Source organism: Camellia sinensis, chromosome 2 (assembly GCF_055761805.1).
Source record: "Camellia sinensis isolate YWXY chromosome 2, ASM5576180v1, whole genome shotgun sequence".
NCBI lineage: Eukaryota > Viridiplantae > Streptophyta > Magnoliopsida > Ericales > Theaceae > Camellia > Camellia sinensis.
The window spans coordinates 42,687,857-42,711,948 of NC_138962.1; the positions used below are offsets into that span (position 1 = coordinate 42,687,857).

Consider the following 24,092-nt stretch of genomic DNA (forward strand, 5'->3'; position numbering starts at 1 on the left):
GCATTAGTTCATTGTTCATTATTGAAGATGAATAATGATAAATTTACAGATTTTCATTGTTCATTGGATGATGTTCATTGTTCATTAGTTCATTGGTTCTGTGTAGATGATAAATTTATTTATGATGTTCATTGTTCATTATTTACAGATTTTTATAGATAAAAAAAAAAAAACCGGGAATTTTTCGGGGTCGGGGATCCCCGATCGGGGCCGGGGATGGGACCAGGCTATGAGTCCCCGTCGGGGATCGGGGCCGGGGCCGGAGAAAATTTGAGCATCGGGGATCGGGGACGGGGAGTGTGATCCCCGGCCCCGCCTCGCCCCGTTGCCATTCCTAATTCTGTTTGATCATCTTATTTCCCATCACCAAGACTGTGTTTGGATCATGCTTCATTATGTTTTCTGTTTCACTTCTTTTTTTTGGATTTGGCAATGAGCCAGTGGATCTCCTTAGATACTCTCCCGGCAAGAACATGTACTATTATGATTTTTGGGCTGTTCGGTCAACAGTGACAAAAGAGACGTGCTTTCTATCTGTCAAAAGCAAATACCACCTCCCATGCCCGAGAAGCTGTGCTCATACATTGTTGGAAACTTCCACTCCTTCGTATTCAAAATATGCCTTTATAAGAGCATTATGATATGCAGCCCATGGTCCTTTATTGTGTGCCTTGTGCGAGCGTTTGGATACGCAAAGGCAATGGCTCGAATGTTATACAAAATTCAAAATATTGCAACTTTATTAACACAATTCTGAGGATTTGCAGTTGTTTAGGCCATGCTAAACATAATTAGTTTGTAATTTATTATTTTCTTTGGCACAGATAAAAACAACATTTCATTATCCAAGATATTATACATATATTCAAGTCTTATGAGCTAAAAGTTTATTAGCATTGCTGCAATCCTACAAAATTGAGATTAGCCGTGTCAAATCCGTAACAAACTCACGGAGGATAAACATGAAAAGCCTCCGACATCAGTTAATTATCTTCAGCCTGGGGAATTCTTCCACGCCGCAGTCATTGAGGTCTTATATGAAGATGCATCTCGTGGCTAACTTCAAATGTTTAATCAAATTCCACTGCCAATATACATAATGTCTTCTTTTGATAGATGCATTTTGCCTTTGTCTCGTTTACCATTTACACGTGGCTGCTCTGGTTGGCCTCGCTGCAACAAATATAAAATTTTCATTCCTTGGGTCACAAAAATCAATTCTCTTCTCTGTCGTATGTACATGCGGGCTTTTTAAAACACCAGTAGTAACTATAGTGTAAAATTCAAGGATGTAATCGCTTACCTTCCTCAATACAAATGATAGATATAAATAAGCTACTTCCCATTCATCCGGCGATAATGTACCTGAATATTGCAAGGCAAAAACTGAATCCGTTAATGAATATCCAAAAATTCGAATATGTTAATGAATGATAAACTAATCCATTAAAATCCAATTTGATTTGATCCGGCAAGACAAGACGAGCAATTCTGTAACAACGAAGTAATGGCCTTTTGCATCCACAATAATATTTTTTATGAGTTATTTGAGAATGTATTCTTATGAAATATATGCACCATTCCTAGACATTGTTCAGTTTAACACAGATGAGATTATTGCATCACTCGTCAATAATCGAGTCAGATCGGACACTCAAATAAACTGAATTTGGATGCAGATGATCTCTTATCAGATTTGTCATAATCGGATCAGGTTCGGATTCAGATTGTTTCATAATCGGAGTGGATTATGCCAAATCCAATCTGAATCCAGTCTGTTGACAGGTCTATTGGTATGTATGGGTCTATTGGTATGTATGGGTACCCAGGTGGTGGAAGGGGAATCCATTATAACATGGGAATACTAACTTTCTAAAGTAGGGTTGACATGATTCCTGGTAACACAAAAGTTGGAGTGCGGCAAGCAAAAATATCAAGACAAAAAAAAAAAAAAAAAAGAACAAAAAGAGCACGATAAACTTACTCTGGTCTTGGTTTCCATCACCCAAGGCACCCAGTCTCCGCATGAGCTCAATGAAATCTGGCTTCTTCAAGTATTCGTCCACGAATACATGCGAGTTTTTCACAAACACTAGCTCCAAATCATACTGCATAACTCAGTTTCTTTTATAAGAAAAATCATAGTGTATAACTCATAAACAAGCAAACTGTATTGACAGACTAACTATGCATCTTAAATCTTAATGCTAAAAATTGGCATACATGTTCATCTACAATGAGACTGTCAAAACAGCAGCACATCTCAAAAGGCTCTAAACATTACAAGGGAAAGACATAAATTTACATTTACATTGATAGGGTATTATAACTCATTTTCATTTTTCTTTTCACAGTAATATTCAACATTGTACCTTTCCCTCGATCCATGGCAGGACTACCTTTCTATAAGCATCAGCTAAAGCAGTCATTCTATGAGGAAAGAGCAAAAATTAGCATGTTTAGAAGGCAGTCTAGCTTGTCAGTTGTCACCCATCCAAAGCACGCAGTATACTAACATGCATGAACCGACAATGAATTACGTTCAGCAGCTTAGTCAAACGGGGAAAAAATGTAGCAAAAAATTTATACCTCTTCTGCCAGTGATTTGAAGACGTGGAAGGGAACAATCCACTCTGGACAATCAACAGCATCCTGCAACAAAAGGTTCAGTGGTTCAAGATATTTGTGGTAGAACTAAACATAAACCCAAACTTAATGAAGCAATAAAACTGTATGGCAGAATTATATGCAACAACCAAATGTAAAACCAACTTCAAAGTAGCACAATGCACCACCACTGAACCACACATTATTCAATGCTTACAAATGTAGACTAGAGCCCAAAGAGGGGAAAAATCAATTCATAGAGTAGATCCACAGACCATATTTAAGAAGATATAAACAACTCAGGAGGGAGAAATCAGAGAAAAGAATTCAAAGGAATAGTACCTCAAGGTGGAACTTGTACTTTATACCAAAGGGACTTGAAGATTTAAATTTCTGAACCAGAAAAACTCTTAACTATCAGATACACTCCCAATGGTAAAATGACAATGGCAATTTATTAATTCCCCAGGTACCATAGAGTTACATGTATGAGAAAAAATCACCTTTTCAGAAAATTCTTCATCAAAACGTATCCAATAAACGCTATTACCAAAAACCAGTCCTTCGGCTGCATATTCGCAGTGAAAAATTCATCATAAATTGAAAAAAACTAGTTTACCATGCTGAACAGTTTCAATGATTATAACCTAGATATTAACTAAAGGTCTTTTGGTTCATACATGCATATCATCATTTTTAGCAAACAAAAAGTTCACAAGTATTAGACCTTTATAAAAGAGAGTCGTAACAATATGTATTGGTCTATCAATGAATGTGAATTCCACTCTTGATCACCAGACCCACCAGCTCTCGTGAATTATGCAAAATTCAGCAGGTTTAAAATCTTTTACAGTGCAGTATGGACTACAGACCAGAAGAAAGAAAAGGAAAAGAGAATAAAATTAAAACCTTCTCTGAGCTTTTTGACAATAACATTGGCATCAGGCATAGTTCCAATAAAAATGCCTCCTGGACGAAGCAATGCCGATACATTGGCCAAGGCCTGACGTGCACGTGCCTCAGTAGACCATGAATAATGCAGGGCAAACTGCAAATTTCAAGTTTTTATGGTTTTCATTATAATCTACTGGAGTTTGAATAATCATAAATAATCGATAAATTGCATAACTGATTGGAGAGAGTGCAGACATAGTATCCCAGCATAGGCAAAAGCAGGGAACCCATTTAATCAAATAGTTTGTAGAGAGACCATTTCCTCAAATTATGCCCAAAGTACATTGATTTTATAGAGAAAAAACAACATAACAGAAAAAGAAAAACTTAAGCAGCAAGAGTATTATTTTAAAATTCAAATTTTAGAAACAAATATGCCAAGGATACTTTGTATTTCACTGCAGGAGTGTCAAAATGTAATGAAAAACTTGAAAAAAAAAATTGACCATAGGAAACAACCCAACAGCGAGTGAAGCAACTTCCTTACAAAATGGCTACTAAAGATCACCAATCTAATGAAGTCAGGGTAATAGCTAGGCGAACTATTTCCAGGAAGTGCGCTTTTTGAATATTGAAAAGCTTCCTAGACATCAGCTAAAGTGACAATTCTTTTGCCTTTTAAAACTTTTTGTCCTGCAAAACCTTCTTTGATATTATTGCTTATTAAAATAATAATCAGGTAACAAACATGTTAAAAATCATCTATTATTGATTGATATTTTGATGATGTTGTATTACAAATCAGAGTGACATTATATAGGAGAGGGTTTGGGTAGTAGGTGTAGTGTAGTGGAGGTGGTAGGTGAAGTGGGTGCTAGTGGAGATGGTAGGTGGAGGAGTAAATTGGTAAATTCTAACAGCCCCCCGCAAACTCAAGGAGGATAGAAACTAACCAACTTGAGTTTGGAGAGAGGAACAAAAACAAGAAAATACATAAAAAAAAAAAAAAAGGATAGGAGACACTGTATGGTCGTGTCAGACCGTTGGTGAAGACACTGTATGGGGTGTCATAACGTTGTAGAGGACACTGTATGGTGGTGTCAGACCGATGTAGAAGACAGTTTATGGGGTCATGTCGGACCGTTGTAGAAGACAGTTTATGGGGTCATGTCGGACCGTTGTAGAAGACAGTTTATGGGGTCATGTCGGACCGTTAAAAAAGTTGCACCCTCAAAAGGTGTGCCCAATTTTGTCAAAAGGCGTGCCATCAAAAGGCGTGCCCACTTTATCAAAAGATGTGCCATGAAAAGGCGTGCCAGTTTGTCGGGCGGCAAGAGGCGCGCGATGCGCGTGGCTGGCCCTGGCTATTTAAAACAAGGTTGAGGCGAAGGCTGTGCATATTAGCCTGAAACCTCTGAACGCTCGGAGAGCTTGTCTCTGCAAATCTTGAAACACCCGGAAACCAACCCTTCTCTGAAACGCTTAGCAACTCAAAAACATGGCCTCGTCTTCCCGTCCAGCTACCCAGAACCTGCTCACGCTCTTTCCAGAACTGAACGAGCCCACAAGAGAAATAACTGGTGCGGTGGCCAGTGAACCGCAACCAAACACCTCTGGTTTTGCTCCATTGAACTTTCCGATGCGGTCGGTGGAGCAAAAAATGGCGATGCAAACTGATATTGAGGCTAATCAGTATACTCTGAAGTCATGCGTGGAAACCATGACGGCGGTCACAAATTTGTCGAACCGGCTGCAGAGTAGGACAAATGAGGTGCAGCATTTAAACTCCCAGCTGGCTCTGCTCCAACGCATGTATAAGGATGCGCGAGCAGAGATAAGCGTGCTAAGGGCAGAAAACAAGGAGCTGAAGCGGAAGGCCACCGTGATGTTCCGATTCGGAGGGCCGCCATATGCTGCAATGGAAGACTTTGGGAGAGTGAACGTGCTGGGCGGCGTGGAAAACACAGGGGCAGCACCGTCAAGGACTGGCCAAGACGGAGGCAAGAAGAAGAGACCGGCGGCAGAGTAGAGAAGGGAAATCCCACTGTGGCGATTTGTGGTGGTTTGGTTTTGTTTTGTTTTGTTGTTGTTGTTGTTTTTTTTTTTTTTTTTTTTTTGTTGTTGTTGTTGTTTTTTTTTTTTTTTTTTTTTTTTTTTTGTGTAAAATTGCGATCGAGGTTGGACCCGGTCATGAATAAAATATGATTGGTGGTGCAAATTTGTAAATGGTTTGCAATGGTGTTTGGTATTTTTTTTTTTTTTTTTTTTGTTTTAATAAGAAGAAGAATAATAATAAGAATAAAAATAAAAAATAGGTATGGAGTGGGCGGTGGAATGATGATTGTTTTGGAGTGGAGAATATTTTAAAAGTTTTTTTTTTTTTTTTTTGACGTAAAATGGTGATCGGGGTGAGCCCGACATGAATAAAATAAGAGAAAGTTTGGTGTGCAAATCTGTATAATATGGCTCTTTATGGATGTGCGTGTCGGCAGTGGGAATGATAAAGAAATAAGAAAAGAAGGGGACTGGTTGTGGTGCTGTTTGAAGAAAAAGAAAGAGAAAATAAAATAAAGAAAAAGAAAGTTGGGGCGGTGTCGGCAGTGGGAATGATAAATAAATAAGAAAAGAAGGGGACTGGTTGTGGTTCTGTTTTAAGAAAAAGAAAGAGAAAATAAAATAAAAAAAAAGAAAGTTGGGGTGTGGAAACCAGTTGAGGTGTCGGTGGCTTTTAAAAAAAATGGAGTAGAATAAATATAAAAAAAAATAAAAAGAAAGTGGAAAGATAAGAGGGGTTGATGTAAAAATATTAAAAAGTGTTCCTCATAAAAAAATCTGCCGCATGAGAAGACGCTGGAGTGGAGACCCGATCCGAGCAAGGGACTTCTCGCGGTGGCCAGACAAGCCAGAGGAGTGGAGAGCGGTGACGGAGAAGTACAGCTCGAGGCTGATGGAGCTGGAGATTACGGTGGCACACTGGTGGCAGCGGCGCGGTGCTTCTGCGGCTGCTCTTGTGGTGGTTATTGGCAGTGATCGGAGTGAGTTGGCCATGGCGACCACCAAAGTCCAGAGGATCATGAACCAGCCCATCAATCTCATTTTCAGGTTTCTTCAAAGTAAAGCTCGCATCCAGATATGGCTTTTCGAGCAAAAGGACTCGAGGATTGAAGGCCGCATTATTGGGTTTGATGAGTATATGAATTTGGTTTTGGATGATGCTGAGGAAGGCAATGTAAAGAAGAAGACTAGAAAGGCTTCGGGGAGGATCCTTCTCAAAGGGGACAACATCACACTAATGATGAACACGGGAAAATGATGACTGGCTTTTAATGGTGAGGAGTCAGCATGAAACTGCCCTTCACGTTGATGATGATGATGATTTGGATGATGATGATGAATGGCCAGCAGCATCCACAGCTTATGAATGCGCTGGCTCAAGCCAAGGGTGGTGGCGGTGGAAATATACCTGTTCAGGTGAATGATGGAAAGAGTGGACTAGGTTGAGGTCCGGCGGGCGGCCAAGGCGAGGTTGCCGCCCGCCAGTGATGCGAGAAATATTAAGGTCTTAACCTTGCTCTGATACCATGTTAAAAATCATCTATTATTGATTGATATTTTGATGATGTTGTATTACAAATCAGAGTGACATTATATAGGAGAGGGTTTGGGTAGTAGGTGTAGTGTAGTGGAGGTGGTAGGTGAAGTGGGTGCTAGTGGAGATGGTAGGTGGAGGAGTAAATTGGTAAATTCTAACAAAACATAGACTGGCCACACCAAAAACACTACATTATGTGAAACTTTGATGAAAAAGGAAGAAGCCCATGAACAGATATTAATATATATCCTAACTAAAGAGTAACATTCAATTTGTCTACCTCAACATCCAAGAATCACTTACCTGGCAACTACAAATATCAAATGGTGCATCTTCTTCCAAAACTTTATCCAGCCGGATCTGACAACAGGAGACAGAACAGAAATCATAATTTTTTTTTCCCCTTCCCAAATAGAGTGGATTCAGGCCTACTTCAATTAGGTGCTGGTTCAGTACTAACATTTTCAACAAAGAAGCCCATAAAGGCCATTAGTTTGAAGGTAACTTTAACTTGTAATGAAGTGATTGAAAGACAAAATACACCAGGCAAGTAATTTCCAGAGTTCAACCCAGAAAGGCTGAAATTTTGTTAATCAATATCACAAATACTCAGCAGGACCATCTATCACATAAAATAGTGCAACATTACCTCATAACAATCTCCACACATAAGGCGTGCAGGGAATGTGAACTTTTTACGACGTTGATGATGTTCTGCATCACCATTGTAGCGTGTACGACAATCTTCTATCTGCACACAATTGTTGAACACGATGGGTTATACAAGCCTTATTTCTTAAAAACATATAACCACTGAAGATGACAGACAACATACTTGAACATGGACCAATTACTAGTAATTAATTTTGCTTGTTTATTGCATAGGAAATCATTGTTAAGCAGGAAAATGTCCGAGCATCTGGGTGAAACCACTTTCATATACATACAAAATGTCTATGGAAGCCTTATTTCTTAAAAACATATAACCATGGAAGACGACAGAAAACATACTCGAACATGTACCAATCACTAGTAATTAATTTTGCTTGTTTATTGCATAGGAAAATCATTGTTATGTAGGAAAATGTCCAAGCATCTGGGTGAAACCACTTTCACATACATACAAAATGTCCATGGAAAAAGGAGTAACAACTGGCAGAAAAGGCATTGAGCATTAATAACTTACCGAGCCTTCAGCTATATCAATGCCAACATAATATCCAATCTTTGCCTTGTCCCATTTGATTAGATCTCCACCCTAGCGATTTTAAAGAAATATAATTTCAAATATCTGTGTAAAAACACACAGATAGATACCTTTGAACAAGGCAACTGTCCATTTTTAACAGTATAAGGGACCTATAGTACCTTGCCACAAGCAAGATCAAGAACCGCATCTCCTCGGCGCGCATAAAGTTGAATTAATACACTTTTAATCTGTTCACAGAAGCATAAATAGGAAAAAAATAAAAATTAATAACTTCAATGGTTAATACTTCATGTATCATAGATTCTAAAGAGAACAACGAATTTGATGAGATTGAAAGGCATACCCAATTGTTAAGTTTCTTTAAATGAATAATAGGACTAGCTTCTCGCTCTTCTAGAGTTTGATTCGTCCTAGCACTATAATGGTCAGCAACTTTCCTGGCAAATACCTTTGTACTCTCATCCTCCAGAAAATGGGTATCGCCTGACCATAACACAATAACATATAACTACCAAACTTCAATACTAATATACTATGTTCAGCTTCTACCAAAATGCAGCAAGATAGTAGACAATCAATTTTCCACATTATATTTTTTCCCCTTTTCATAAAACATAATTTAAAATAAAAATATACTAAATAAAGTTGAGAATTTTTTATTTTTTCATTCAGTTTCCCCTGATTTCTTACCATTCAAAAGCCCAGCTCCAGCAATTAACAGAGAAACCAAAACACGCAAATCTATATTTACTGAAATCCACAAATCAAAACCACAGACAAAATGAATTGTCCATAAAAACCACAAAATACCTTCTGGGTTGTGTCTGATTTTGGATTGAGGCGGTCCGAGAGAACCCGACGATGAAGATTCTTGGTATCCTCTCTTCATGGCCAATAATCTAAAATGGCCCCCTTCACTGACAATGGAAATCAATCTTCCTGACAGCTTATATGCATAACATGATTAATCAAGGGTAATCAAATCAAACCCCATCAAAGAAAAAAAAAGTAATTAAAACCCTAAACTGCAGCATATAAAACATGGACTAATCCAAACAAGTACAAGCAAGCCTTACATCAGGTGATGGAAAAGTTTTCCCCACAAAGAAATGTTCACAAATTTTAATTTTTTTTTTTTTGGTTGGTATATGATTGCAAGTTTAAAGATAAATTTTTTCTAAAGCTGAATGAGAGACATGGAATGAAATTGAGCTTAAATGTAGAACAATGTTTTGAGCTATTGAGTCTGGGCTTTAGATTACCTAACTTAATAGTTCAAACCCTGCTTCAATTTTCTTCTTCTTCGCTGGTCTCAACGAATTTCTTTGGTTCTTCTTCTTCTTCTTCTTCTTCTCTCTCTCTTCGGCTAGGGCTTTTTGTTCGAATCGAAGAACAGATGGATCCCTCTGTTCTTTGTTTTTATTATTTATTTTTTAAAATAGATCTTGTTATGTGATTAATAATAATTAAATTAATATTATTTTTTATTATTATATTCTCTGCCTATTCTATCATATATTCATTTAAAAATTTGTTGGATCTACAACTTTTTGTTGCACATTGTTTTTTTTTTTTTTTTTTTTTAAATATTTGTAAATATATAAAAAAAATTATAATTTTAATTATTAAAATTAATAAAATATATCAAAAATTAAAAAAAAAAGAGCGATGGTAGAGGGCCACAAAAAAGTGTGGCGTCGTTTTGACAGTTTTGAGCCATTTGAGCTACACTTTTTGTGGCCCTCAAACATTTTTCAAAAAAAAAATTCAATTTTTTTTGCTAAATTGTAGTTTCTTCATTATTTTACATGATCAAATTATTTTTAACTTATTTAATATAAGTTGTCTTCAATTAGAATTACTTTTTTACTTTAATTTTATTTTTTTAATACCACATATTATACTCAATTTATTTCTTATTAATTCAACATTCTGTCTCATTTTAAATTGTAATCGCAATCCCACCAAGTTATACATCTCTTTTATAGCTACAATATATCAACCGATCACTCTTTGACTCTAATAGCCACCAATTGTTGAAAAATGTGACAACTTGGATAATCGCTCTCAAGCCTTGCTAAGGATTAATTTTGGCAGACCTAAAATGGTTGAATTGGGGGCATAATGAATGGGGAAAAGAAAAAAAATAAATAAAAAATAGAGGGGTCACAATGAATTAATTTTTTGGAGAAGCCATTAATTTAATATTTTATAAAAAAAAATTAAAAAAAAATTATCATATAATGTGAAGACTTTACAAAATTTTGGGAGGCCAAGTCAGGGTGGCTGTTTAGGAGAAGAGCTGACCTCCTTGCTATTGCAGAAATAAAAAATGAAAAACAAAATATAGCAACTTTTGATTGAATAAACTATTGTTGTCAAATTCAATTATATACATGTGTGGTTCTAAAAAGATTTGAACCATGTATGAATTATTGGGATCTTTTGTTGTTTAATTTTCTACCAAAGTTCCAAAAAAAAAAAAAAAAAAAAAAAAAAAAAAAAAAAAAAAACCTATTCTGCTGTCACAATTTTTCTCAGCAACAAAACTAAAAATGCTCAGAAAACATTGAGCTATGCTGCAAACTTAAAGCACTAGGCTGTCTTAAGACTACAGAAAAAAAAAAAAAAATTATCTTCAAGGTCCCTCACTGGTTGTTACACAAGGTATTGATGGATCTGCCTCAACTTTGTCTCCCTCTGAATCTTCACTGCTGGTTGGAAAACTCTTCTCTCTACCCAATTCACAATATAATGTGCCATTGCCATCTGAATCCTTGGATTCATGCAATGATTGATCTTCTACTTTCCCCTCCATCGAGATGTGATGCCTCTCTGTCTGGTTCACCATCGAAGATTTGCCTTCTGCTGATGCCGCGTGGATTCTGGCCCCAGCTACGTCTGCAACTCTTACCTTATACAGGAAAATCATTCTTTCATTGTAAATGGTATATTGCTTATGTGGAAAATTAATAAAAAAATATGGTATATGAACTAGAGCAATTTCAAAACACACAGCGGAAGGAAACAATTGAATAGTTTAACATGTTTGAGGTTTAGGCCAAGTTTGGGTAGTTTAAAAAAAGTTAAAAAGTCAAAAAGTTACTCAAAAAGTTAAAAAGTCATCACTATTCACCAAAAGTCAACAATTACGGCGGCACAATTCCCAATTCTAATTTTCCCCTACAAACTAATTTTTACAATTTTTTATTACACATTTTTCCATAAAAAGTCAAAAAGTTAACCCAAACATTCATATTTTCAACCTCAACTTTTTAGTCTAAAAAGACAAAAAGTGCACTTATTTAGTCTTCCCAAACTTGGCCTTACTAATTCATTCACAAAAAGGGAACAATCGCACAATATGGTTCAAAATGTCAATACGATCCAAAATCATTTAATTAAAATAAAACATATTTATCAAATACCGAGTGTTTTATGATTCTGAATGTGCATAAGGTTCCTATCAAACAAAGTTCACAAATATATAAGAAACAACAACACTAATTAATAACAATGCTTAAGTGGGATTTTGCTTCACACCTTTCCTAACACGCAATGCGTTCATTGGACAGCACTTGCAGTGTGCAGGCTAGGGACATACACCTTACGCATCCTTGAGTACCTTAACTCTAATAACATGTCACATGGTCTTGGGTAGAAATTCAACCCCAAAAGCTAACTATTAAGGTGATTTTTTTTTTTGTTTTTTTTGTTTTTTTGAGCATCAACATAGAATTTTACTAAAAAAGCAAGAAGAAGGAAAGAGGACAAGAAGTTCTCAAACAAAGAAAAAGAAAAAAGTCAAAACAAATAGCATGAAACTATTAAGGTGATGTTGCTCTCATATTTATATACTACACATTCCTTTTGTACTACTAGGGTAATTTGGGATTTCACTTCACATCCTCCCTCATGCGCAATGTGCTCACTTGGCAGAACTTGCAGCTTGCAAGCTAAAGACACTTGCCCTACCCCATCCCTAAGTACTCCAACTTTGACATGATGTAAAGTCACCAATTGTCCCAAAAGCTTAAGTTATTAGGAAATAGGCTCAACATGTATATCAAGTTATCCAACACCTATATCCAACCCTGGTATAGACACATAAATATACACAAATCATGTCGTCTTTTTTTGTTTTTTGTTTTTCTCAACATTATATTTGTACCTATGCATGCATGTCTTAGTACCTTGAATGGACCCATAACTCCAAGTTCTTGATCACCAGTCTTGTTAAGTGCTTCTTGAGCTTGCAGCTCCATGGAGTCTCGAACAAGTTGACTAAGAAAGGTCACATCGTCAGACATGACACCAAGCCCTTTCAAAAGCTTAGAGCCAAGCTGTAAACTTGTCTGCAGGAACAAATTGGATATGGTCAGAGTGTCAGGTTGACACTACAGCAAAAAAATTCTCATTGTAAGACCCAAATCATTTTGATGATACCTCTGCATTTTCAAGAATAGCATCTGTTGCACCTGCTTTCTTCAGATCTAAGAGATGTGCAAGGTCTTGAGCTCTGGCATATATTGGGACCTGCCAAGTACAACAAGGAGATTAACAAATTAAAAGTAACTTGAACGACTCTTGTCGAAAAGCCCATAAGGCTATTACAAAATGCATCAATGTATAAACGATAAAACATCACATCGAAGAGTTCGAGCACATGTGCAGTACTGCCAACAGAATTTCATCAGATAAAAGGGGTTAGAGCTTCACAAACTTTTCTTCAGAAGGGTTTGCAACCCAGGATAGAGTAAAGGACATTAACTTTACTAAATATTTGTCCCTAATGATCATTATGTTCTATGGGTTATACTGCTTAATCTGACCTCAACATAATGATATAATACTACTTTCGCTTTTCTTTTCTTTTTTTGGGTCTCTTTTTGGGGGGTAAGGAAAGGATACCACAGGAAAGGCAAGCCGAAGCCTTTGAACAGACTCAATTGTCCTCTTCTTCCCTGTGAACATGACCATGACAGCTTTTGGAGAAGAAATACCAGCAGATTGCAGAACTGTGGGGCGTGATGCATCACCATAGAGGACTGGAAACCCAAGCTTCCTAGATGCCTGTTGCAATTATAGCACAAAACTTTAATATCATCATTTACATAATCTTTTTCAGGTATAGAAAACAGAAGGAAATATTATGTAATTAGAAGATTTGATTCTACTAATGACTCTGCAGAGGGAACAGTCAGTCAAGAAAAAAAAGGTCACAATTTACTGTCCTTTCTACTCATACCAAGCAGCTATGAAACTGTAATAAGAAACAGCAACATCTGAGAGCACATAATGACTTTTACATTTCCTTTTGGTCACTGATTCCACCATTCCTCTGACACAAGGAAATGAGAAGTGAAGTAAAACCTTACAGAAGGTACATATCATGGTCTACACAAAGGGCTATTAATCCTCACTTTGATATAATGTTTCTCAGTGGTTTCAAATACCTTCTCAAAAGCAAAATGCAACTACAGAAGCATTTATTAGTTAATAACAGCATAAATTTGTTAGATATTAGTGAATAAAAACAATGTAATGCACAAAATCAGCAACATTTATATTCATATCGAGAAATTCTAGAGATCCCTAAAATTCACCCCTAATAACGTGGCAGGGTGTTGGGTCTTGGGTGGTTGATTTATAAACCAATGGGGTAGTCCACATCATTGTGGGTAAATTTAGGAGTCATATTTGAAGGGTCTCAAGCTTTTTCCCATTCATATGTATGTGCATATATCAAATTAATTACATCTCTGGAAAAACATAATCCACGAGGGCACTTTGCAGCGTAAAAGACATTTATGTACTCAACACAGTCATAATTGCAAAGGTACAAATTTCATACAGAATAAAAGTTTGGTTTCCCATTGACCAAATTTGCAATGTCCCACATGCGAAATCACAAGTGCACGCATCTGATGAATCCAAATCATCATATAAGAACATCTTGACAACTCACCAAACCTCCTAAAAATCTAAGCTAGTATGTAATATAGTCCATAGAGCTATTTGAGTTCTGCAGACCTTCAATCAAGAATTTTTAGTAGAACAAGATGAATGAAAAAACTAACCTTCACTACATAAGGATCAATATCAAAAGCCACGTAAGGCTGTCCCACAACATCACGATCTATTCCAGAAGCCAGTGGTGTCAACAAAAAATTGGCAAGGACCTGTCTGACAGAAATACTTAAAAACTGGGATAGAAAACTACAGTTGCAGGATATTGGAAGTTCTTTATAAAAGAATTGTCCTACCTGACCCATTTGCCCAAATCCAAGGATAACAACTGGTTCGCTAGCATCAAAGTTCACCGTGTCAGTAGTTTTCTGTCACAATTTCAATTCTGATTTAAGCAAACTTAAAGCAGTTTAAGAAATAAACTTGAGATATCTATCCAATATCACAACAGTTAGCACAAAACACAAACTACCACCTAAGTTACTGAGTTGTTAATCTTATGCATCTTTTGTTGGAGAGCTTGATATGCATTGTTGAGTCCCTTTCCAAACAATTAAAGGCTCCATTTGGTTTAGATTTTCAAATGGGTTTTCGAAAGCCCAAAATTGAAAGCTCATTTGTTTATCTCTATTCCCAAAACTATTTCCAAAAACTATTTTAAATTTATCTCTATTCCCAAAACTATTTCAAATCAAATTTATCTCTCTTACCAAATCTACATTAATTGAACCGAAATCCATATTGAAGTATGCGGTATATCATATTTTCAAGTTAATCGATTTTTTTTTGGATGGCACTTTGTAAATAAGTTATTTGCAAATTCATATAAAAATTTAAAACAAAATAAATTTGTATTTCGAATTAATAAAAAATATTTTTGAAAATAGTGAGAAAAAAAAATGTGTTACATGATTTAAGTGTATTTAGATTGAGTGGATCTAAAATTATTTATTTATTTATTCATTTATTTGCATAGTTGTTAGTATTTAGTGATTTTTTTTATAAAAAAAAAAAAAATCGTAAATTTTATACGTTTTAAGTGTATTTAGATTGAGTGAATTTAAAAACTTAAAAAATTGTGTATATATTTTTGGTATGTTTGTTAGTATTTAATGATTTTTTAAAATATTTTTTTTCATAAATTTTTTATACTTTAAGTGTGTTTAGATTGAGTAGACCTAAAAATTTAAAAATATTGATTAAAATATTTAAAAAGTTCACTACAAACAATAAAAGATGGATTGAAATTCAAAAATTATTAATGAGTTTGGATTTTCAATGTTTTAAAAACTATTTTCAGAATATGCAACCAAACAAATTTTTTAATTTTCAAACTCTTTTCACAAAGTTATCTTTCAAAATTAATTCTGAAAACCAAACCAAACGCACCCAAAATTTTTAGGAATAATGCTGATCTAAGATGGTATTAGAGTTCAGGTTAAGAGAGGTATTGGGTTATAGTCTCTCCATTGCATTCTGTTTCTCTACATGTTTGGATAATTAATTTAATTAAGTTCATGGAATCTGAGACATCCACTATTAATCCAATCATTATCCATATCAGTGGTTGGAAGCCTTAGATGTTTGAAACTTATTAAATTAATCCAAACACATTAGTTACTGACCATGGTTATCTAGTTCTCTCACTTCTAATGAAGAATTGAGAGAGGCAATCAAGAGTAGCAAACTTAATAACTTACATCCTCTTCACCAAACTTTTTGCCAATAAAATCAGCAGCCCTTCTCCCAACCTCATTAAGTAGGGGTGTCAGTGCCATTGACAACACAACAACAATTATGAGCAATTTGTTCAACTCAAGTGGTAGAACTCCAAGCCTACAAGGTATAAAATTCTTTTAAGGAAAGACAAAAATGAAATTATTAGGTAGAAAGTATATACAATTTAAATCGAACTTACCGGTTTGCTAGAGAAAAAACTACGAATCCAAACTCCCCACCTTGGGACAGAAGCAATCCTATTCTTACACTCTCTTGTAAAGTTAGTCCAACACGCGGACCAATAGCTGTTATAATTATAGTCTTGATAACAATTAAACCTGCCAAGAGTGAAATTACATTTGGCCACTCTCGGAAAAGAAGCTGCAAAGGAAAAAGGATGAATGTATTAAAAAAGTTGCTCAACGTCATAAAATGCCTTATTTTCATATATAAAAGTTAAAACACAAAGGAAAAAAACTGTATTGATGCAAAGCATGTGAAGGACCAGTGGCAAAGCGGGAATCACATGGAGCCTACTTAGGACCACATATATTCTTGTTTGGGTTTAGTTTGACTTAAATTTAGTGTTTCATAAGTTAGTATGCTATGGGTCAGATTTATTTATGTACTATTAAGTTGAAAGATTCAAGGGTAGTCTAATAAATTGCCTTTACCAAGTCTACAACTAATCAGAGTTTTTAAATTTCCTATCTTAAAATTCTAGATCTTATACAAGTAGGAAATCAAATGTTTACGTAGTCATTTAATTCAATGAAGTTGACTTTAGAGTGTACTATTGTGTTTTATCCATATTATATAAAAAGCAAGGCCATAGTCCTTGTGACGGCAATTATCAGACCTGATAGAAATGATGAAGGCATCTAACCTAAAACCAATTAGCATTTGTGGAGAGACCTTTAGACCATATGAGCCAAGCTTAACACTCCCTCACATAAGAGAAATAGTTCTGGGGCAGAGAATTGGCCTGAGAGACCACCCAATACCCAGTTTTGATACCATTTTAATGTTAGAACCTTTGAGGCATCCAACCCAAAACTAATTGGCAATAGGTGGAGAAACCTTTAGACCACATGAACCAAGCTTGGTTGGTTTAGAGAGATGATGTGAGACAAGGCTCTAACAATACTCATTATCGATTTTCCCAAACAAAAAGGTCAAAAGAGGTCCAAAGGTAATTTCAGTTGATGTAAATTTACCATATCATCAATAACTAACCTAGCATCTTTTCACCCCTTTTGTCTCTCATGATTCCCTCCCCTTATCATATCTTATTATTTTTCTCTGGCTATTGATCCCACACAACATGCTGACAATACTCTATATAAGATTATTGTGATGAATTATAATCCAGAAAGATGATGTTAGAATAATGAATTTTGTTCTTTTGTTCTATTGTTAATATTTACTTAAGTTGAGGGTACGATGGTCATATTGTTATGTTAGGGTTTTGTATATATATTTGCTCTTTTGTTTTATTGTTAATATTTACTTAAGTTGAGGGTACGATGGTCATATTGCTATGTTAAGGTTTTGTATATATATTTGACTGATGTAAAGTTGAGGCTAATGCTTATTTCAATATATAAAACTTCTTCTTCTTCTTCCTCCTAAATCCCAACCCTAAATTCCTTCATTTTACATTCTGACTTGGTATCAGAACAACCTATTCTTCATAAAAAGGTTTCTACTGACTCTGGAGATCGATCTGAGGTGACCGAGACGTGCTGAGGTCATCAGCCGTACGATGATGTCAACATGACGTAAGCACTGTACAGACCGGTCCTTCACCCCTAGACTCAAAATTGCCTCCTGATACTTATGGTATTTTTGTGGAATTTTTTGATCATCCCTAATATGAGTTTTCGATTTTTGAAAGTATTTTCATGTTTTTGGGACTGTTATTCAAATCTACTGTTGGGATTTTTTTTTTTTGTTTTTTCTTGCTGAAACCTCTTCCTTAGGAGCCGAAAATCATCACCCTAGGGTTTCTTGATCTTAATTTGAGGTTTTGCTACTGTTGGATTGATGTTTTGTTCGATTATTGCCTATTTTGTGGTTCAACAACATTATTTCTTCACTTCTACCTATTGAAGGTTCCTATATAAGGGCTGAAATCCTTCTAGCAAGTGATATTTGTCCTCTATTTCTTGATTTCTGCTGTTGAGTTGGTGTGTTGGTCTAATTTGGGTCCAAATCTGGTGGCAGACCTGTGCTCTCCTCACTCTTGCCTATTTTTGCTGTGGATTTTTGTTTTTTTGAGCTAGTGCTGTGTCTATATTGGCGATTGATCATTATGGTTGAGATTGAGGCTAAGGCTATAACTATGGGTAAGGATGATGACATGCCTAAATCTATCACTATCAAGAAATTGAATGGTGCCAATTATTTGGCTTGGGCCCACGCCGTCAAGATTTTCTTACGTGGTAAGAAGAAGTCCCGCTTCATTAGCAAACTCCCTCCTCCTATTGATGACCTAGCTTATGATGATTGGTGTAGTGAGGATTCCTGTGTTATGAGTTGGATTTGGCATAGTCTGGAACCACATGTTGCGACTACCGTGGAATTTGTGATACCTCTAAAGACATTTGGGACTCCCTTGCTGAGTCTTTTTCAAATCAAAGTAATGTTTCTCGGGTCTATGAGTTATATGAATAGATTTTTGCTATGCGTCAATCTGGCCGGTCTCTCCCTGATTATTATAGTAGTCTCAAGACTTTGTGGGATCAATTACTGCAGCATCGACTGTTCACTAATGATGTGAACAAGCAGAAGCAACATTGGGAGGAGTTTATGATGGCTTCTTTACTTTCTAGCTTAGATCCTAAGTTGCGAGGGTTCAAGGATCAAATTCTTGCTAGTGAGACTTTACCTTCAATTGCCAATGCCTATTCTAGGCTGTTACGCTCTTCATTGGAACAAGCATAATCCACTTCTAGGTCCTCTCCTTTATCATCTTCTACATTGGTTTCTAGTAGTGGCGATCATGGGTCTACTCACGGGGGTTTTCATGGTTCATCTGGTTCCCGGGGCTCTTATTTTGGTTCATGGGGCTCTCGTGGAGGTGAACCTCATAGTGGTGGCTCACGTGGTGGTTTCCGTGGTGGCGGTAGTAGCGGACCTAGTTTTCGTATACATGGTGATCGCAAGTGTACTCATTGTGGTTCCCAAGGTCATACTGAACCTTGGTGTTGGCAGAAATATGGCAAACCTGATCATGTCCATCATGTTATGGATGTCCTATCCTAACAGTCTTCCTTGTTGTCCACTGGCTCGGATGCTTCTCCGGTTAATTCTCATGAGACACTCACTACTTAGATTAGTGAGCTTATTGCTCTTGTCCAGTCTCTCTGGCCTAGTCTACCTTCATCCTCTACTGCTACCATGGCTAGTTCAGGTAATATTGCATGTGTGGCTAAGTCCCCTTAGCCTTGGCTCCTAGACTCTAGTGCTAGTTCCTATGTCTCTGGTAATTCCTCTCTTTTTGATACTCTTAGACCTGTTGATCATACCATTATGCTGGCTGATGGATCTTCTCGGCCTGTCTGTGGTCAAGGTCCACTTTATCCCACTCCATCCCTTTCTTTACCTTCTGGTCTTTACGTTCCTAAATTTCCATTTAATTTGCTTTATGTTAGCCAATTAACTTAAGCTCTCCATTGTTCGATAACCTTTTCTCCTACTTCATGTATTTTGCAGGACCTCCAGACCAAGAGGATGATTGATTCAGGGCATGAGAAGGATGGCTTATACTTTTTAGACACTGAGACCTCTCCTCATCCTCCATCTGCTGTGTTGAGTGCTAGTGTATCTCCTCTTCAGTGGCATTTTCGCTTGGGTCATCCCTCCTTGCCCAAGCTCAAGTTAGCTGTTCCGGGCTCGAGTCATGTTTCTCAGATTGAGTGTGAAGCCTGTCAATTTAGGAAGCATCACCGTAGTTCTTTTCCTAGTCGTAGTGTTAGTCATGTGTCTGAGTCGTTTGCTCTTGTCCATACAGATATTTGAGGTCCTTCTAGAACTCCCACTGTTAATGGGTTATTTTATTTTGTTATTTTTGTAGATGATTACTCACGGATGACTTGGTTGTTTTTAATGAAACATAGATCTGATTTGCCTTCCATCATCTCTAAGTTTTATAATGAAATCTTTACTCAATTTGGTCAACGTATTAAGATATTTCGATCTGATAATGCCTTAGAATATGTGCAATCTATTGTAACTACCTTTTGTGATACTCATGGTATTATCCATCAAACTAGTTGTTCTCATACATCTCCTCAAAATGGTGTTGCAGAGCGGAAACACTGCCATTTGTTAGATGTTGCTCGCACTCTGATGTTTAATATGCATGTCCCTAAACAATTTTGGGGCGATGCAGTTCTCACCGCTTGTTTGCTTATCAACCGCATACCCTCTAGTGTTGTACACATATCTCCCTATTCTCTGTTATATCCCACAACATCTCATTTTCCCTTATCTCCTCGCATTTTTGGTTGTGTGACTTTTGTCCATGTTCTTGACCCTGGTTTGGATAAGTTATCTCCTCGAGCACGCAAGTGTGTGTTCTTAGGCTATTCTCACACTCAGAAGGGGTATCGATGTTATCATCTTGAGTCACGTCACTACTTTGTCAGTGCTGATGTTACCTTTTTTGAGTCTACTCCGTTTTTTTCTTCCTCTAGGCAACAGTTATCTCTTGATCTTCTCTCTTCTCGTGAGGAGAAGCCAGCCTCTCTCACTCCTACTCTTCCCCCTCTTATACTCCTTCCACCTCCACTTCTATATCCTCTCCATTTTCTCTTGCTTCTAGCCCTCCTTTGCAGGTTTATCAACGGTCTCAGGTTCATCGCATTGTGTCTTATGGCCCGACTTAGAAAATATGAGGAAGAAGAACTCCGAAAATATGAGGAAGAAGGAATATATTTCTGTTATATTCAAAACTTCTTATTTTACAAGACCAAATGACACTCCTTATATAGGAGATATTACAAACATCATTATAACCCATTATATGCCACTTACATATTATATATTACCACTATCTACCACTATCATATTATATACATGCCACTATCTACCACCAACACCACTATCATATTCTATACATGCCACTATCTACCACCAACACCACTATCATATTATATGCATTAACACAAATTTCCAGCACTCCCCCTCAAGCTGGTTTGAAGATATCTTCCATAGCCAGCTTGCTAGTCAGCTTATCAAATTGCTTCTTGTGTAGTCCCTTCGTTAGCACATCAGCTAATTGTTCACCTGTTGGAAGGTAGGTCATACAGATTATGCCAGCATTGATTTTCTCCTTGATGAAATGTTTATCCACTTCTATATGTTTTGTGCGATCATGTAGAACTGGATTATGAGCTATAGATATAGCTGCTTTGTTGTCACAATAGACCTTCATAGGTGTCGGGTGAGAAAGCTTTAATTCTTCAAGAATTCTTTTAATCCACATTACTTCACAGATTCCATGGGCAACAGCTCTGAACTCTGCTTCTGCACTACTTCTAGCTACCACATTCTGTTTTTTACTCCGCCATGTAACTAGGTTCCCACCTACAAAGGAGCAGTATCCGGATGTTGATCTCCTGTCTGTAACACTTCCTGCCCAGTCTGCATCTGTGTATACTTCAACTTGAAGATGTCCATGTTTCTTGAACAGTAAGCCTCTCCCTGGAGTTCCTTTCAAATATCTTAAGATCTTATAAACGGCCTCAAAGTGCTCTGCCCCTGGTGAGTGCATGAACTGACTTACCATGCTGACTGCAAAGGCAATATCAGGCCGCGTATGAGACAAGTAAATCAATTTCCCGACAAGTCGCTGATATTGTTCCCTCTCTTTGACTTCTTCAGCCTTAGCAGCTTGTAACTTCAAGTTAGGCTCGATCGGAGTCTCCACCATCTTACAACCAAGCATACCTGTTTCTCCAAGGAGATCAAGAACATATTTTCTCTGATTAACGAATATACCTTCCTTGGATCTTGCAAATTCCATTCCGAGGAAATACTTGAGAGCTCCCAGATCCTTAATGTGAAATTCTTTTGCGAGTTTCTCTTTGAGGGCTGCTAACTCTGCTTCATCATTACCAGTTAAAATGATGTCATCAACATAAACAATCAAAATTGCAATTTTACTGTTTTTTGAATGTTTATAAAATATTGTGTGATCTGCTTGACTCTGCGAGAAGCCACAACTGATAACTGCCTTTCCAAAGCGTTCAAACCACGCTCTTGGTGATTGTTTGAGTCCGTATAATGACTTGTTCAATCTGCATACTCTGTCGCTTCCAAGTCTCTGCTCAAATCCCGGCGGTAGGCTCATGAACACCTCCTCTTCAAGATCACCATTGAGAAATGCATTCTTAATGTCAAGTTGATGTAGAGGCCAATCTGAATTTACTGCAAGAGATAACAGTACTCTGATGGAATTTATTTTAGCAACAGGAGCAAACGTCTCCTGATAGTCGATCCCATAAGTTTGAGTGAAGCCTTTAGCCACCAGTCTCGCCTTGTATCTCTCAACGCTTCCATCTGCGTTACATTTTATCGTAAACACCCATTTACACCCAACTGTTTTCTTGTCTTTGGGTAGATCAACTATCTCCCAAGTACCACTTCTCCTTAAAGCATTCATCTCCTCCATGACTGCTAATTTCCAATTCGGATCATCCAATGCTTCCTGTATATTTCTTGGAACAAACAAGTGTGAAATCCTAGATGTGAAAGCTCTATGGTTTTTAGACAGTCTTTGATAGGAGAGGTAATTTGCAATAGGATGTTTAATGCAATTTCGGACACCTTTCCTAATTGCTATAGGAACATCAAGGTCGGAAATAGAAGGAATAGGATTACCTAAAATTTCGATGCCAGAACTCGGGTGGACATTCGGGTCATTAGGATGGACATTCAGGTCATTATTCTTCAGATGAAATCGCTTCCTAGTATAAACCTGAAGCTCAGGATTTAGATCATTTTGTAGTACTTCTCCCCCTAAACAAGAATCTTCTTGACTAGGCACCATAGAACTTGGTTCTCCTAAGTGATCATTATCAGACAGATGTGGTTTTTGTGTAGGATAAATGACATTGGGGAGCGGGATAGAAATATCCCAAAAACGGTCTTCTACTCCACTTGTCTCCCCCTGAAGAGAAGTGTTGGGGAAATAGGATTTTGTTTCCACAAATGACACATCCATACTCACATGAAATTTCTTGGTTTGAGGATCGAAACACTTATACCCCTTTTTGTTTGAGGAATATCCCAAAAAAACACATTTTATAGCACGGGGGTCAAGTTTTGAACGAAATTGACTAGGAACATGAACATAGGCAGTACATCCAAAAACTTTGGCGGGTAAATCAGAAAACAACCTCGTGTCAGGAAAAAAAGCTTTGAGACAATCGAAAGGTGTTTTGTATGTTAACACCTTTGTAGGCATCCTGTTTATCAAATAAGAGGCTGTTAAAATTGCTTCACCCCATAAATATTTAGGAACATGCATGTAAAACATTATAGCACGTGCAACTTCAAGTAGATGTTTATTTTTTCGTTCTGCAATGCCATTTTGTTGAGGGGTATCCCGACATGTAGATTGATGAAAAATCTCCTTTTTTTCCAAAAACTCACCCAACTGCTCATTGAAATATTCTGTTCCATTATCAGAATGTAAAATACCAATTTTGGTTTGAAATTGGTTTTCAATCATATTGTAAAAATTTGTGAATAAATTTTTCACGTCAGATTTTTTGTTCATCAAATAAATCCAACATAAGCGGGTATGGTCATCAATAAATGTAACAAACCATCTTTTACCAGAAAGAGTAGTGATTTTAGAAGGGCCCCAAACATCACTATGAATCAAATAAAAAGGTTTGGAAGTCTGGTAAGGTTTTGGCAAATAAGTAGAGCGATGAAATTTTGCAAAAATGCAACTTTCACAATGAAAAGAAGAACAATCAATCCCTTTAAATAATTCTGGAAATAAATGTTTCAGATAAAGAAAACTAGGATGTCCTAGCCTATAGTGCCATAGCATTATTTTTTCTCGAACAGAGATTGAACTAG

At 36.8% G+C, this 24,092-nt stretch overlaps 2 protein-coding genes and 1 pseudogene across 9 annotated transcripts in view; 1 reads left to right on the plus strand and 2 right to left on the minus strand.

The window, feature by feature from the left end:
* Nucleotides 1-760: 760 nt before the first annotated feature.
* Nucleotides 761-9,800, minus strand: LOC114284597 (mRNA cap guanine-N(7) methyltransferase 1). Of its 4 annotated transcripts, none has more exons than XR_014360849.1 (14): nucleotides 9,566-9,743; nucleotides 9,114-9,249; nucleotides 8,647-8,786; nucleotides 8,462-8,530; nucleotides 8,280-8,351; nucleotides 7,743-7,844; nucleotides 7,397-7,453; nucleotides 3,517-3,655; nucleotides 3,111-3,175; nucleotides 2,950-3,000; nucleotides 2,590-2,652; nucleotides 1,985-2,511; nucleotides 1,304-1,365; nucleotides 761-1,173 (listed from the first exon to the last, which is right to left on the minus strand). XR_014360849.1 is itself a non-coding variant. In XM_028227539.2 (14 exons), the coding sequence occupies exons 2-14, from the start codon at nucleotides 9,190-9,192 to the stop codon at nucleotides 1,075-1,077; spliced, it is 1,122 nt and encodes a 373-aa protein (XP_028083340.1). In that variant the 5' UTR covers nucleotides 9,193-9,242; nucleotides 9,566-9,800; the 3' UTR covers nucleotides 761-1,074. The 4 variants fall into 4 exon arrangements, 2 of the variants coding, with proteins under 2 accessions (XP_028083340.1, XP_028083339.1); XR_014360850.1 differs by having other exon boundaries at nucleotides 9,114-9,242; nucleotides 9,566-9,731; XM_028227539.2 differs by having other exon boundaries at nucleotides 1,985-2,108; nucleotides 9,114-9,242; nucleotides 9,566-9,800.
* LOC114279504 (uncharacterized) lies at nucleotides 6,326-6,860 on the plus strand (annotated as a pseudogene). The gene has a single exon (XR_014360851.1). The product of XR_014360851.1 is annotated as an uncharacterized LOC114279504 (transcript).
* An 836-nt stretch (nucleotides 9,801-10,636) lies between the features above and the next one.
* The window catches only part of LOC114284595 (K(+) efflux antiporter 3, chloroplastic), a 34,834-nt gene continuing 21,378 nt past the window's right edge, over nucleotides 10,637-24,092 (minus strand). For 2 of the 4 annotated variants that reach the window (XM_082914218.1, XM_082914221.1), the window contains 8 exons: nucleotides 16,192-16,373; nucleotides 15,974-16,109; nucleotides 14,570-14,641; nucleotides 14,384-14,485; nucleotides 13,215-13,376; nucleotides 12,750-12,839; nucleotides 12,497-12,658; nucleotides 10,637-11,217 (listed from right to left, as the gene is read on the minus strand). In XM_082914218.1, the coding sequence (XP_082770344.1) occupies nucleotides 10,942-11,217; nucleotides 12,497-12,658; nucleotides 12,750-12,839; nucleotides 13,215-13,376; nucleotides 14,384-14,485; nucleotides 14,570-14,641; nucleotides 15,974-16,109; nucleotides 16,192-16,373 (1,182 nt within the window). In that variant the 3' untranslated portion in view covers nucleotides 10,637-10,941. Of the gene's footprint in view, nucleotides 11,218-12,474; nucleotides 12,659-12,749; nucleotides 12,840-13,214; nucleotides 13,377-14,383; nucleotides 14,486-14,569; nucleotides 14,642-15,973; nucleotides 16,110-16,191; nucleotides 16,374-24,092 lie in introns of all 4 variants that reach the window. The other 2 variants (XM_082914220.1, XM_082914219.1) reach the window with 2 other exon arrangements.